The sequence below is a fragment of the Amblyomma mixtum genome, chromosome 10 (genome assembly GCF_055824585.1).
Source record: "Amblyomma mixtum isolate Tamu chromosome 10, ASM5582458v1, whole genome shotgun sequence".
Taxonomy (NCBI): Eukaryota; Metazoa; Arthropoda; class Arachnida; order Ixodida; family Ixodidae; genus Amblyomma; species Amblyomma mixtum.
In genome coordinates this window covers 48009641-48021721 of record NC_143021.1, presented here as the reverse complement: position 1 = coordinate 48021721, position 12081 = coordinate 48009641, and the positions used below count along the sequence as shown (strand labels likewise).

Here is a 12081-nt window from a genome sequence, read left to right as displayed (position 1 = left end):
GTGCTAACAGCGTGGTTTCTAAATTTCATCAGTGGTGTCTAATAATCCACACCGAAAAAAAACTAAAGCCTTTCTATTTCATCCAAAAAATATGAATGTCTAGTTACATGGAGATATTGTGCATAAGACCTGTACAATTGAACTTGTTCGATCAATCAAGCGTTTTGGTTTGTGTTGTTGGGTTTGGGATGCCCCCCCCCCTCTTGCCTGGGTGGATTAAGGCAGCGGACCCTGACCGGCGAAGGCCGAAGATGCGGCGGGGGCTGGCAAAGACGGCAGCAGCGGCAAAAGCAGCGGCGAAGGTCAAAGAGGGGTGCTGTAGCGGCCTGTGATGCCTCCCCTCCTGCCTAAGTGGATTAAGGCAGCGACCTTCCAGGACCGTGGGACCACGGTGGCAGCGGCGAAAGTCAAAGACCGCCTAAGGCCGAAGATGCGGCGACGATGGCGGCGTTCCGTGGCCGAGTCGACCCTCGGGTCAACGAACAGAGTGGTGGTGTGCTGAGTGAAAGACAGCAGTGTTTAATTACTGAGCCTCTACCCTCTCCCATCAACCGAGCTGCGAGAGAGCCCCACGGCCCAACGCCGCCCTGCCGTGGGCGGTACCTCCGGAGTCCACGTGTGCTCATGCTATTGGACATCATCCTTCGAACTATATTCCCCAGACAGGGATCTAGGGAATCCGTGCGTTATTTAACGGGTGTTGTTTTGAGGACTCCAGGGCACTCCTGTTGACTCCTGAAGAAGTTCTCCCTTTCACTGAGAATCCTTCTCAGTTGCTCTCTTATGTAATTAATGTAAATATTCCTGCATAAAGTTCTCCCTTCCTTGATTTCTCCTCGTAACCCCGTCTCCCGCCTTCCTCGTCCCTTCTCCGGCCCGACCACACTCACCCCGATCCTAATAGTGTGCACATTCATCCCGATATGTACTGGCACCCCATATGAATTTCCTCGCTGGGAAACTGCCGCAGGTGCTGGGTATTGTCCATTCCCCAAGGTACCTGCCTGAACCCATGAAAGTGCTCATTCATAATGCACTTTTTTCAGTCACTTTATTTACTGCTGTATCTGGGGGGAGAACTTCAAGCACGAACATTCATAAATTGTTTGTTTTTCAGAAGAAAGTACTTCGTGTCGTACACAGTAAGCCTCGCGACTTTCATTCGGCTCCTCTTTTCAGGGCGCTTAGAACCCTAAAATTGCCTGCCTTAATGAACCACCGCTTATTGTCAACTTACAGATTAGATGAAAAAAATATTGGCATTGTCAGCTCTCTCGCCAATCTCACAAAACGCGCAGTCCCTATTACAACTCGAGGTTCCGAGCCTTGATGTGTTCATCACTTACATACTAATTATGGTCAGCAAATGTTATGCGACCGCCTACCCAGTTTACTGAATGATCTTTACAGATGTAATATCGATGTGCTCCCTTGTTCCGCAAGAAATCTGTACAAAGTGTTTTTGACCATATGGCTGTGCCCGGTTGTGCTTTGTGTAGTTTTAATTTTTGATAGCGTTCCTAACCTTTCTTCTATGCATTTCTGCGTGTATTAAAAACTACCATATGAATTTGCCCTTCGTCTGGCATTCTTCTTTTTCGTTTTTGTTTAACCAGTCTTGCTTCTGTCCTGCTGCTGCCATTGTAAACGGATCTCGGGGCCAGTCAAGTCGCCTTCTTTGCAGCTTTTCCTCCTTATTTTTATGCACCCGGACCTTGTACCTCCTTGTTTGTGCAAGTAAATTAAACCGAATCTTCATATGTGATATGGCAGAGAGTCCTTTCTTCTTGTGTTCAGGAAAGTAAACACAGCGCTCAATTCTACACAAACCACACAGAGAGACGGACAGGACGGGCGCGGACTCCAACTAAGTTTATTGAAAGCGACATGTTGCATATATATAGCCCGAAGAAGGTGAATGCATGCGCATTTCTTACATGGCAAAAACACACACACAGACACGGACGATAACTTCTCATAATCGCGTATTTTTTAACAATCTGTGCTCACTTCCTTGTAGGGAGATAGAAGTGGTGCTGACGCACCTGTCACCCCTCTCCTTGATAAAAAAGGCTTCTGCCAGTTCACGAGGTATCTATCTTTACTTCCGGTTAGAATTTTAATCTCCTCAAGTCGTGGGACACAGTTCTTTTTATTTTCATCAATGCAAGAGTGGCAGTGGGCGGGTAGGTTTTCGAACGAATCTGATGCGTTCCCTAACGACCTTCTATGTTCCCCGGCACGCTCGTTGACGCAGCGTCCAGTCTGACCAACGTACACCTTGCCACATGTAAGGGGGATCTCGTAGACCATTCCCGTGGCACACCTTGTGTAGGGCTTTGAGTGCTTCTTTCCACACCCAGATGTTTCTTTAGCACCGCTGCTAACCTTGGGGCACATCTTGGCCAATTGGCAGGGGGCAGAAGAGAAGACCATAGGGGCTCCGTACTTGTTGCCAACTCGTTTTAAATTGTGGGGCACCTTGTGGATATACGGTATCACCACTGGTTTGGCTTCACCGAAAGTTTCTTTCCGGGGTTGCCCCTTTGGCTTGCCCTTAAGTTTCTGCAGCAATGACTCGGTTACAGCAGCCAAGACGTGGTCAGGGAACCCTGCTTTACGCAGTCTTCAGTCCTGCTTTACGCAGGACAATTCCGTCGTCAGTTAGTGATGCCAAAATGTTGTCAATGGATGCGAGAAAAATGTGAGATAAAACTGGCGCTACACATGAACCGATGCAAATGCCCTGGCGTTTTAGGAACCAACGGTTGTCAAACTGGATGAAGGTGGACTTAATATAAAGCTGTAAAAGAGACATTAATTATCAACACTCACCCCTGCCTTATTTTGAAATGCAATAGTGCCGCTTGCTTCAATCCATTGTCGAACATCAATGAACACGTCACTATGGGGCAGAGTGCAAAAAAGATCTACAACATCTATAGAGAAGGCGTAACCAACCTCCTTTTCCCTCTCTAACACGCCGACTACATCTAAAGAATTTTTCGTGGAAAAAGGGTCAGAAACGTGCAAATCCCTCAGGTTCTTAAGCAAAAAGCGGCTGATGTGTTGCTGCACGTACCCTTCTCACCGACTATGGCCCTAAACGGTGCATCTGGTCTATGGGTCTTATAACAGCAAAGAAGATTGACAAATTATTCAAGGAAGAGTACAAAACACCTCTTGCCAGGCTCCGCAGCTCCATGGATTTGCACAGGTCAACAGCTTTGCCTTTCATCCTGGTAGCGGACGGCTTGATTTCCACAAAGTTCGTCGAAATTGCTTAACAGACTTTCTCGTTGTAAGGCCTGAAGGCATAAGAACAAAGTTCCCTTCTTTTTCCGCTTGCAGCAGGGACAGGCCGTTCTCCTTGGAATATGCGATTACCTTGTCAGTCAAGGCTTTCCATTTCGGAGCGGATTTCTCCAGAAGTGTGGTCCTTGCCAAACTGTCAACACCGTCGAAAACGCACCTTTCTTCATTTTCTTTTTCTGGTTTCCTTTCGACGCGGCGATTAAAAGCCAACAGCTCGTGTGCCGGTACGGAAGGTTCAAAGCTGTATTTTGGTGCTTTTGCCAAGACGTCCGCGATGTCTTTTGGCACATTCTCGTTGCCTAGAACCACAGCTCCGCTCTTTCTCGGTTCCTTGCTAGGATGCTTTACACCGGCGTCTGGGGTTAAATTCAGCACGCATCTCCATAATGCCTCCTTAGTCTGGGCCGCTTGTCTTCTTAGGGATTGCAGCTTCTTCTTAGCTAACTATTCCACGTCTTCACTTAGGCAAACCAAGTTTAGCCAATCATGCAACAATCGCACCTGCCTCCATATTTCTGCCCTCAAAACTTTGCTACTCGTCTTGGGTGTAATAAAGAAGGTTTAACAAATCTAAAAAGGCACTCACTTGCTCTGGTGCAAGTCCTTTCTTGAGACTAAATGCGATGAATCTTGCTCTGCAGGTGGAAAAGGCGATGGCGCTCACGATCTTCGAAGGGTCAGGCTTAACAGATGGTAGACAAAAGAAAGGGCCCACTGTAGAAGAAAGTTCGTTTGCCAGTACCTTTTGCTGGGCTATTTGGTGTGACATTGTGTTCAGGGAAGTAAAAACAGCGCTAAATTCTACACAAACCACACAGAAAGACGGACAGGACGGGCGCTGACTCCAACTAAGTTTATTGAAAGCGACATGTAGCATATATATAGCCCGAAGAAGGTGAACGCATGCGCATTTCTTACATGGCAAAAACACACACACGGACAATAACTTCTCATAATCACGTATTTTTTAACAATCTGTGCTCACTTCCTCGTAGGGAGATAGAAATGTGCTGACGCACATCTCACCCCTCTCTTTGATAAAAAAGTCTTCTGCCAGTTTGCGAGCTAATCTATCTTTACTTCCAGTTAGAGTTTTAATCTCCTCAACTCGTGGGACACAGTTCTTTTTATTTTCATCAATACAAGAGCGGCAGTGGGCGGGTAGGTTTTCGAACGAATCTGATGCGTTCCCTAACGACCTTCTATGTTCCCCGGCATGCACATTGACGCAGCGTCCAGTCTGACCGACGTACACCTTGCCACATGTAAGGGGGATCTCGTAGACTACTCCCGTTTGCCACGGTGATGGTGCGATGAGAAGTTATCGTCCGTGCGTGTGCGTTTTTTGCATGTAAGGAATGCGCGTGCGTTCACCTTCTTCGGGCTATATATATGCTACATGTCGCTTTCAATAAACTTAGTTGGAGTCAGCGCCCGTCCTGTCCGTCTTTCCGTGTGGTTTGTGTAGAATTTAGCGTTGTTTTTACTTTCCTGAACACAATGTCACACCAACTAGCCCAGCAAAACGTACTGTTAAACGAACATCCTTTGTCCTGCAGTGGGCGTATAGTCAGGCTGATGATGATGATTCGGATGACAAAATAGACAGCCCCGGTGGCAGGTGGCGGCTACTTATCCTTCATATATAATGTGCGATCCAAGATACTTAACGCTACTGCAAAGACTTAAATCAGCTCGAGTTCCAGTTTGAAAGAAATGCGCGCATGAGGCTTTTGCTGCCGAAGCATAAAAGTTTCTAAAAAGCAAGTACTCAGTTACTGCAGCTGGCACGAGCTGAAATTATTTTTCCTTTCCACAGTTGCCTTTCAATACGTCAGTGCACACTTGCTGAAAATCCTTGTGCTCTCAACCTAGCAGAACCGAGCACACGATGTTACATTTCCTCCCTCGAGCTGAGCAATACTAGGTCTCAGGCCTGCTTACTCATCTGCTATCGCGCAAATACTTCCCCTTTGCTAACTTTGGTATTACCATTGGAGCCTTGATATTGAATCACCGGCCCATCGCAGCACATGCGAGGACGATATTGAATGCGGCAGGTCAGCCTCATTTCGCTCGCGATCCCCGCGGCAGCAGCTGCACGCGTCGTTCATGGAGTCAGCGAGAGCCTTCGAACGCCTTTGGCTGGGCGTTGTTATAGCATCCTGTTTTCATGCACGGGTCGTGGCGGCCCAGGAGGTGGAACCAATGGATGGCTTTGAGCCGGAGAAGGTAAGGGATGGGTTTCAAAAACTTCGCGTAATATGTTTCAGCTCTCCCAGACTGATATGGGAGAGATAGAAAGTTCTGTAATCGTGTGAATATGCACAGGTTATCATGTAAGGCAAGAACTGCAGAAACTGTTCCGAAAAAAATTTCTCACAGTACTACACAAAGCTTATTTTACACCTTATTTAAAGCAAGCTGTAACCGCGAGCTACCAGAGGTATGATGTAATTTAACACCACGCTGTCTAGGTCCAGTTGAAGTAGTACATCTTGAAGGCCAGTGCAAAACAACGGATCAGCGAAAGAGAAAACGACACGTGCGTTGACTAACAATTGAAGGTTTAATGGAATGCTCAGGACATCAATAAGGTGAAAGTGCGCGAAAAACAAAACAAAATGCAGAAAAAACATGAAGGATTACACTGCAGAGAAAAGACACGTATCAAAGAACGCTATCTCACGTTCCTGTAAAGCAGCGGACAATTTCACCACACATGTGTCCGAGTTCTTAACGATGCAATATGCTTCCAAAATTGCTCTGCTTGTCTGGTTACTACTATCGTACGCGATTGTCGTATTGCGCAAGTCCGGCAGGCAAGATGATCTTAGTGTTCTTTGCAATCGTGGCAGTTCAGCACGAGGTTAGGCGGGGATTTTTTCTTGTCAAGGAAATTTTCGTGCTCTTTCAATCTGATGGACTTAGCCATTTGACCATAATGTATTTTCCGCATGACAAAGTAGCCCTATGCAGCAGCCCTTTTTTTGCAGTTCACGAACTTGTCTATAGGCGACACAGTGTACCGTTGAACGTCCTTTCTGGAAGAGGCCGGTTCCAGTTTCTTATTCACGGCAGCACACAATTCCCCAACTCCATGATCGGCGCAGAACGCCACGTGCACAATGTGTCGCGCTGCTGCCTTTTTTTAGACGATTTGAGACACCCTGCAGATGCGGGACGGGGGCGACCTTCTTTCGTGGGAAGCCTGCTTCATGTAGTCTGACCGTACAGTTTCGCGCACATGTGTGGCAAAACTGTCCGTTGCTTTACAGGGAAAGCAGATCGCGCTCTTTGATGAGTGCCGTCGCCGTAGCTCAGCGGTAGAGCACCGGACGCGTTATTCGGAGGCCGTGGGTTCGGATCCCAATGGCGGCATGCGGTTGTTTTTTCTTCTGCTTTTCTAATCAATTAGCTTTAAGCGATTAAATTGATCAACACCGCAAAATAAATAAATAAACTAAAAAGAAAAATCCCCTGTGCCCCTTGGTTTCTGTGGCTGTTGGCCTCACTCATATTTATACTCATTCCCCTTTCCTTGTCTCCTCTCTTTTGGAGTGTAATGTTTGATGTTTTTCTGTGTTTTGTTTAGTTTTTCGCGCGTTTTCGCCATATTGATTTCCTGAGTTTTACACTAAAGCTTTATTTGCCAGTCAGCGCCCGTGGCTTCTCTTTCATTAGTCATTTGTGTGCATGGAGCACACAAATGACTAATGAGCAATGGAATTTGGAGCTATGGGCACAGTCCTTCCTAACATATTATCATTGATATGATGCTAACTTTTAGACTTGAACAGGTTATTACTGTATCTACCAGAGGAGACAATATTCTAGACCTCTTATTCCTCAGTGAAATTTTTCATGAAGGAACCGCTGAAATTTATGCAGGCATTTCAGACCACAGATTAATTTCTTTTTCATCAACAATCAATGTCAATACAAGAAAACAACGAGAACGAATTGAGGTTAGGGACTATGCTAAATCAGATGATACATCAATTATCGATTACTTGGACATATACCTAAATATTGTCCATGATGATGTCGAGCTTTCATGTTAAAAGTTCAGGGACATAGCCTTTTATTGCATTAATAGATTCATTCCACTGAGAAGTGTCCAGAAACCTCCATCAAACCCGTGGATAAACAGAGATATTATCGAAACTAAGCGAACGCTAAAGCGAATGAAGAAGAAACATGGCAGGCAGAGTTCGTCTTTCAGAAAATTGAAGTCTGAATTACTAACAAACGTGAAAGCAGCCCGAGATGAGTTCTTCAGTCATGGTCTTGCTGATTTTATTTAACATGCTCCACAGAAATTTTGGCGTTTTTTAGGTCAGTTTAAACAGGCAATTCAGAAAATTAAGGTTAATGATGAAATTATTGAAGACACTTCCAGTATTGCTGAACACCTCAATGATTATTTTTGGAGTGTGTTTTCTGACCTGAATGAATTGGAACATTATAACACTGATAGGTTTTTTGTACACGACATTGTGATTTCCAGGCAAGGTGTTTTGGATATGCTCTTAAAAATTGATGTCAGGAAATCTGCAGGGCCGGATAATATACCAAATGCTTTTTTACGAAAGTATGCGGAACAGATATGCATTTTTCAACTGACTTTTTTAAATTAACATTACAATTAGGAGAAATGCCATCTGACTGGCGCACCGCAAGAGTTGTTCCAATTCATAAAAAGGGCGGCCATTTTACAGTATCCAATTATCGTCCCATTTCTATAACGATCACTTGCAGTAAATGATTAGAGCACATTGTCGCAGGGTTTATTCGTCAGTTTTTGGCAGACCATAATGTCCTCTCTCCATTACAACATGGGTTTCGAAAGGGACTGTCGAAAACAACCCAACTTGTGTCGTTTGTTGATGAAATCTCTCAGGTGCTTGACGCGTCCGGGCAAGTCGATATGCCCTTTTTTGATTTTAGTAAAGCATTCGATAAGGTTCCCCATGGAAAATTACTTCACAAACTGGAACGCATTGGTCTTCCTGCAAATATTATAACATGTATCCAGGCCTATCTCCGTCACAGACAGCAATTCTTAGAAATAAACAAATATACTTCCAATATCCCTCAGGTAACTTCTGGTGTACCGCAAGGCAGCGTATTAGGACCACATTTACTTTTGATCTATATTAATGATATATTCGACGTAATTCCTGATGATATCCATGTTAATTTATTTGCGGATGGCTGTGTCATTTTTCAAAAAATTGTTTCCAGGAACGACCGCAATTACTTACAGAAATCAGTTAATGATATCCGTGATTGGTGTGAACTTTGGTGCATGGAAATCAATGTAAACAAAACAGTTTTGCTGCGAGTCACACGGAAAAAAGAACCTAGTGTATTTTCTTCTGTAGTTAACAACAGAATAATATCTGAGGTTTAAAAATACATGTATTTGGGTGTCACATTCAATAATAAACTCTCACGGTCAAACCATATTTCCATTACATGTTCCGCAGCGTTGCGCAAGCTGTGGTTCTTGAAAAGGAAACTTAGAAACGCACCATTAAACACCAAAATGTTAGCATACAACGCATTTGTACGTTCTAAATTAGAGTATGCAGCAGTTGCATGGGATCCTCATACTGAAAAGAATATAATGAATTTAGAGCGTGTTCAAACGAAGGCTATATCAGATTCATCTTTAGTAAATATAAAAGAGATGATTCTCCGTCTTTAATAATGCTTGCAAATAAAATCAGTACGCTGGAAAACAGGCGTAAAGTAAATCGTCTCCAATTTTTGCATAACATTACGAATGGAGAAAGCGCACTTCAGCGGCCTCATTGCGTAAAACTTCTAAGTTCACGCCAGACAAGACACAGACATAACCTTTCACTTGCGGCAATATTTTCTAAAACAAAATCCCATACGAATAGTTTCTTTCCGCGTACTATTCATGAATGGAATTCTATACCTGTCGAGGTATTGCAGTCACAAAACTTTGCAGAAGAGCTAGAAAAACATCTTTCTTCCATAAACTAACTGAAACAAAAGTGTTCACAATCTGTTGTTTTCCTAACTCCTTCACTCTGTCATGCCTTTTTTTTTTCCCCAGAAACAGTTCTGTTGTTTTTAGTAAAAATTGCCCGCCTGTTTGTTATTTCACATGAGCTACTCTTCATGTTTTGTTAGTTATTGTGCTGGTGCCAGAATGTATTCATTGAGTAACACTGCTACATCCAGCATTATTTTTCGTTAGTGTTTGTTGTTGTTTTGCATTGTCACACTTTTTACTGCATTGCCCCTCCTGCTAGGGCCAGTTTATTGGCCTGCAGTATCAATAAATAAACAAATAAAATAAAGCTGCTCTTCAAGATGAGCCAGGTGGTGAGCAAGGCGCGCTCAGATATCATTCACTGTGAAAGAAATGCTAGCGGCCGAATTATCTGCAGTTTCAGCGGCTGTCCTGATGCGTAAGTATGCGATTAAAACATTGTCAATGAGAGTATTAGTTTAATCTGTGCGCCTTGAAATGTGTGGGAAGATTCAACCTTCCTATCGCTGACAGCGTGGCCCATATGGCTGAAAGTTTCCCAACTATGTTTGCTTACATATGCAATACTCTCTAATTTTCGCTACGTACGCCGTGAAACAAAGAAATGCTTCAAAAAGGTGGGGAGTTTGATCCGACGCTCTCACTGATAAGTAAATATTGAATTTATGATCATTTTTATTCGCAAATAATACGCTGTACGTCACTGATCTTCAATGGTTTTGTTACAAGTCAATAGAGGTTAACGGAGCTAATCACTGCTATCATTGAACTGCTAACTTGAATTCCCATGCTTTTGTACCCGGAAGCCTGGCCTATATAACTGTCGCTGCATGGGATAGTTGCTCTCTACACAACGGAATTGGAACGTGGAATAGCGCAGAAGGATATGATTGATTTTGCTTGGCCACGGTACATGAGCCACATTGCCGGACGAATCTGCTCAGAGGCCATAGGAGCACCTTGAACAAATATTTTTTTTTTTGGTCTGAGCGCAACGGCCGAAGCTGTCGAGCAGAATTTTTGTTTCGGTTGACTTTCTCAGTCTAGCTTTTTGGTCCGGGTTCGGGTTCAGCTCTGGAGAAGCATTCCGTTCCGGTCTAATTCTCTCCAAACAGTTTCGAATGGTCTCGGAGCTAGAACCACTATGAACGTAGAGATGTTTTGTTTTGAGAAATTGTTTGAGGAGCAGCAATGGCGTAGAGGTAGAGCATCCGCCTCGCGTGCAAGAGGACTGGGGCTCGAATCCCGGTGCCACGCAATTCTCCACCGGATAAAAAAAAAAAAAAAACTCCGCGTGTCGATGGAATTGCATAACCAGGCTTGGAGTGCGGCCTGATTTCGGTGACCAGAGCCGACAACGCACTTCCTCATCACAACAGGATTTGGCCACCCTGGTGTAGTACTTGGCCACAACCTTCTATGAACAAAGCAATTAACCCTCGGCCCTCAGTCCCCAGCGGCTGCGGAGCAACTGACCAAGGCGGCGGTCAGATCTGTGACGCAGCGGAGGTGCTAAGAATCTCTGGCTCCGGACAGGCCGCCATTGGAAACTGAACCTGGCAACGTTTAACGCAAGAACCTTATCAAGTGAGGCTAGCTTAGCAGTGCTGCTGGAGGAATTAGCCAGAATTAAATGGGATGTCATAGGGCTTAGTGAGGTTAGGAGGACAGATGAAGCGTATACAGCACTAAAGAGCGGGCATGTACTGTGCTATCGTGGATTAGCAGATAGGCGAGAACTAGGTGTGCGATTTCTCATAAATCAGGATATAGCTGGCAACATCGAGGAGTGTTACAGTATTAACGAGAGAGTGGCAGCTATCGTAATTAGGCTTAATAAGAGGTACAAGCTGAAGGTGGTGCAGGATTACGCGCCTACATCAAGCCATGATGACCAGATAGTTGAAAGCTTCTATGAGGATGTGGAATCGGCAATGACCAAAGTAAAATCACAGTACACTGTACTGATGGGCGACTTGAATGCAAAGGTAGGTAAAAAGCAGGCTGGAGACAAGGCGGTAGGTGAGTATGGCATAGGTTCTAGGAACAGTAGGGGAGAGTTATTAGTAGAGTTCGCAGATAGAAATAATTTACGGATTATGAATACCTTCTTCCGCAAACGAGCAAACAGGAAGTGGACATGGAAGAGCCCCAATGGTGAGACTAAAAATGAAATAGACTTCATACTGTGTGCACACCCTGGCATCGTAGAGGATGTGGATGTCCTCAGTAAGGTCCGTTGCAGCGACCACAGAATGGTAAGGTCCCGTATTAGCTTAGATTTGAAGAGGGAACGGAGGAAACTGGTGAATCGAAAGGCTATTAACGAGTTAGCTTTAAGAGGGAAGGTAGAGGAATTCAGAATGTCGCTGCAAAACATATTTTCCGCTTTAACTGAAGACGACGAGCGTAGTGTTGAAACAATGAATGATAATCTTACAGCTATCGTTACAGAGTGCGCCGCAGAAGTAGGTGGTAGGATGGTTCGACAGGATACCAACAAGCTATCTCAGGAGACTAAAGATCTGATTAAGAAACGTCAAAGCATGAGGACGTCTAACTCCACAGACAGGATAGAACTAGCAGAGCTATCTAAGTTAATAAATAAGCGCGAGGTAGCCGACATAAGAAAGTTTAACATGGAGAAAATCGAGCATGCTCTAAGGAATGGAGGTAGCCTAAAATCAGTGAGGAGAAAACTGGGCATAGGTAAAAACCAGATGTATGCGCTAAAA

General features: G+C 44.5%; 1 protein-coding gene across 1 annotated transcript in view; it reads left to right on the top strand.

The window, feature by feature from the left end:
• Positions 1-5442: 5442 nt before the first annotated feature.
• The window catches only part of LOC149325716 (uncharacterized), a 295945-nt gene continuing 289306 nt past the window's right edge, over positions 5443-12081 (top strand). The window contains exon 1 of the mRNA XM_089562470.1: positions 5443-5547. Coding sequence (XP_089418596.1) covers positions 5524-5547 — 24 coding nt within the window. The 5' untranslated portion in view covers positions 5443-5523. The remainder of the gene's footprint in view (positions 5548-12081) is intronic.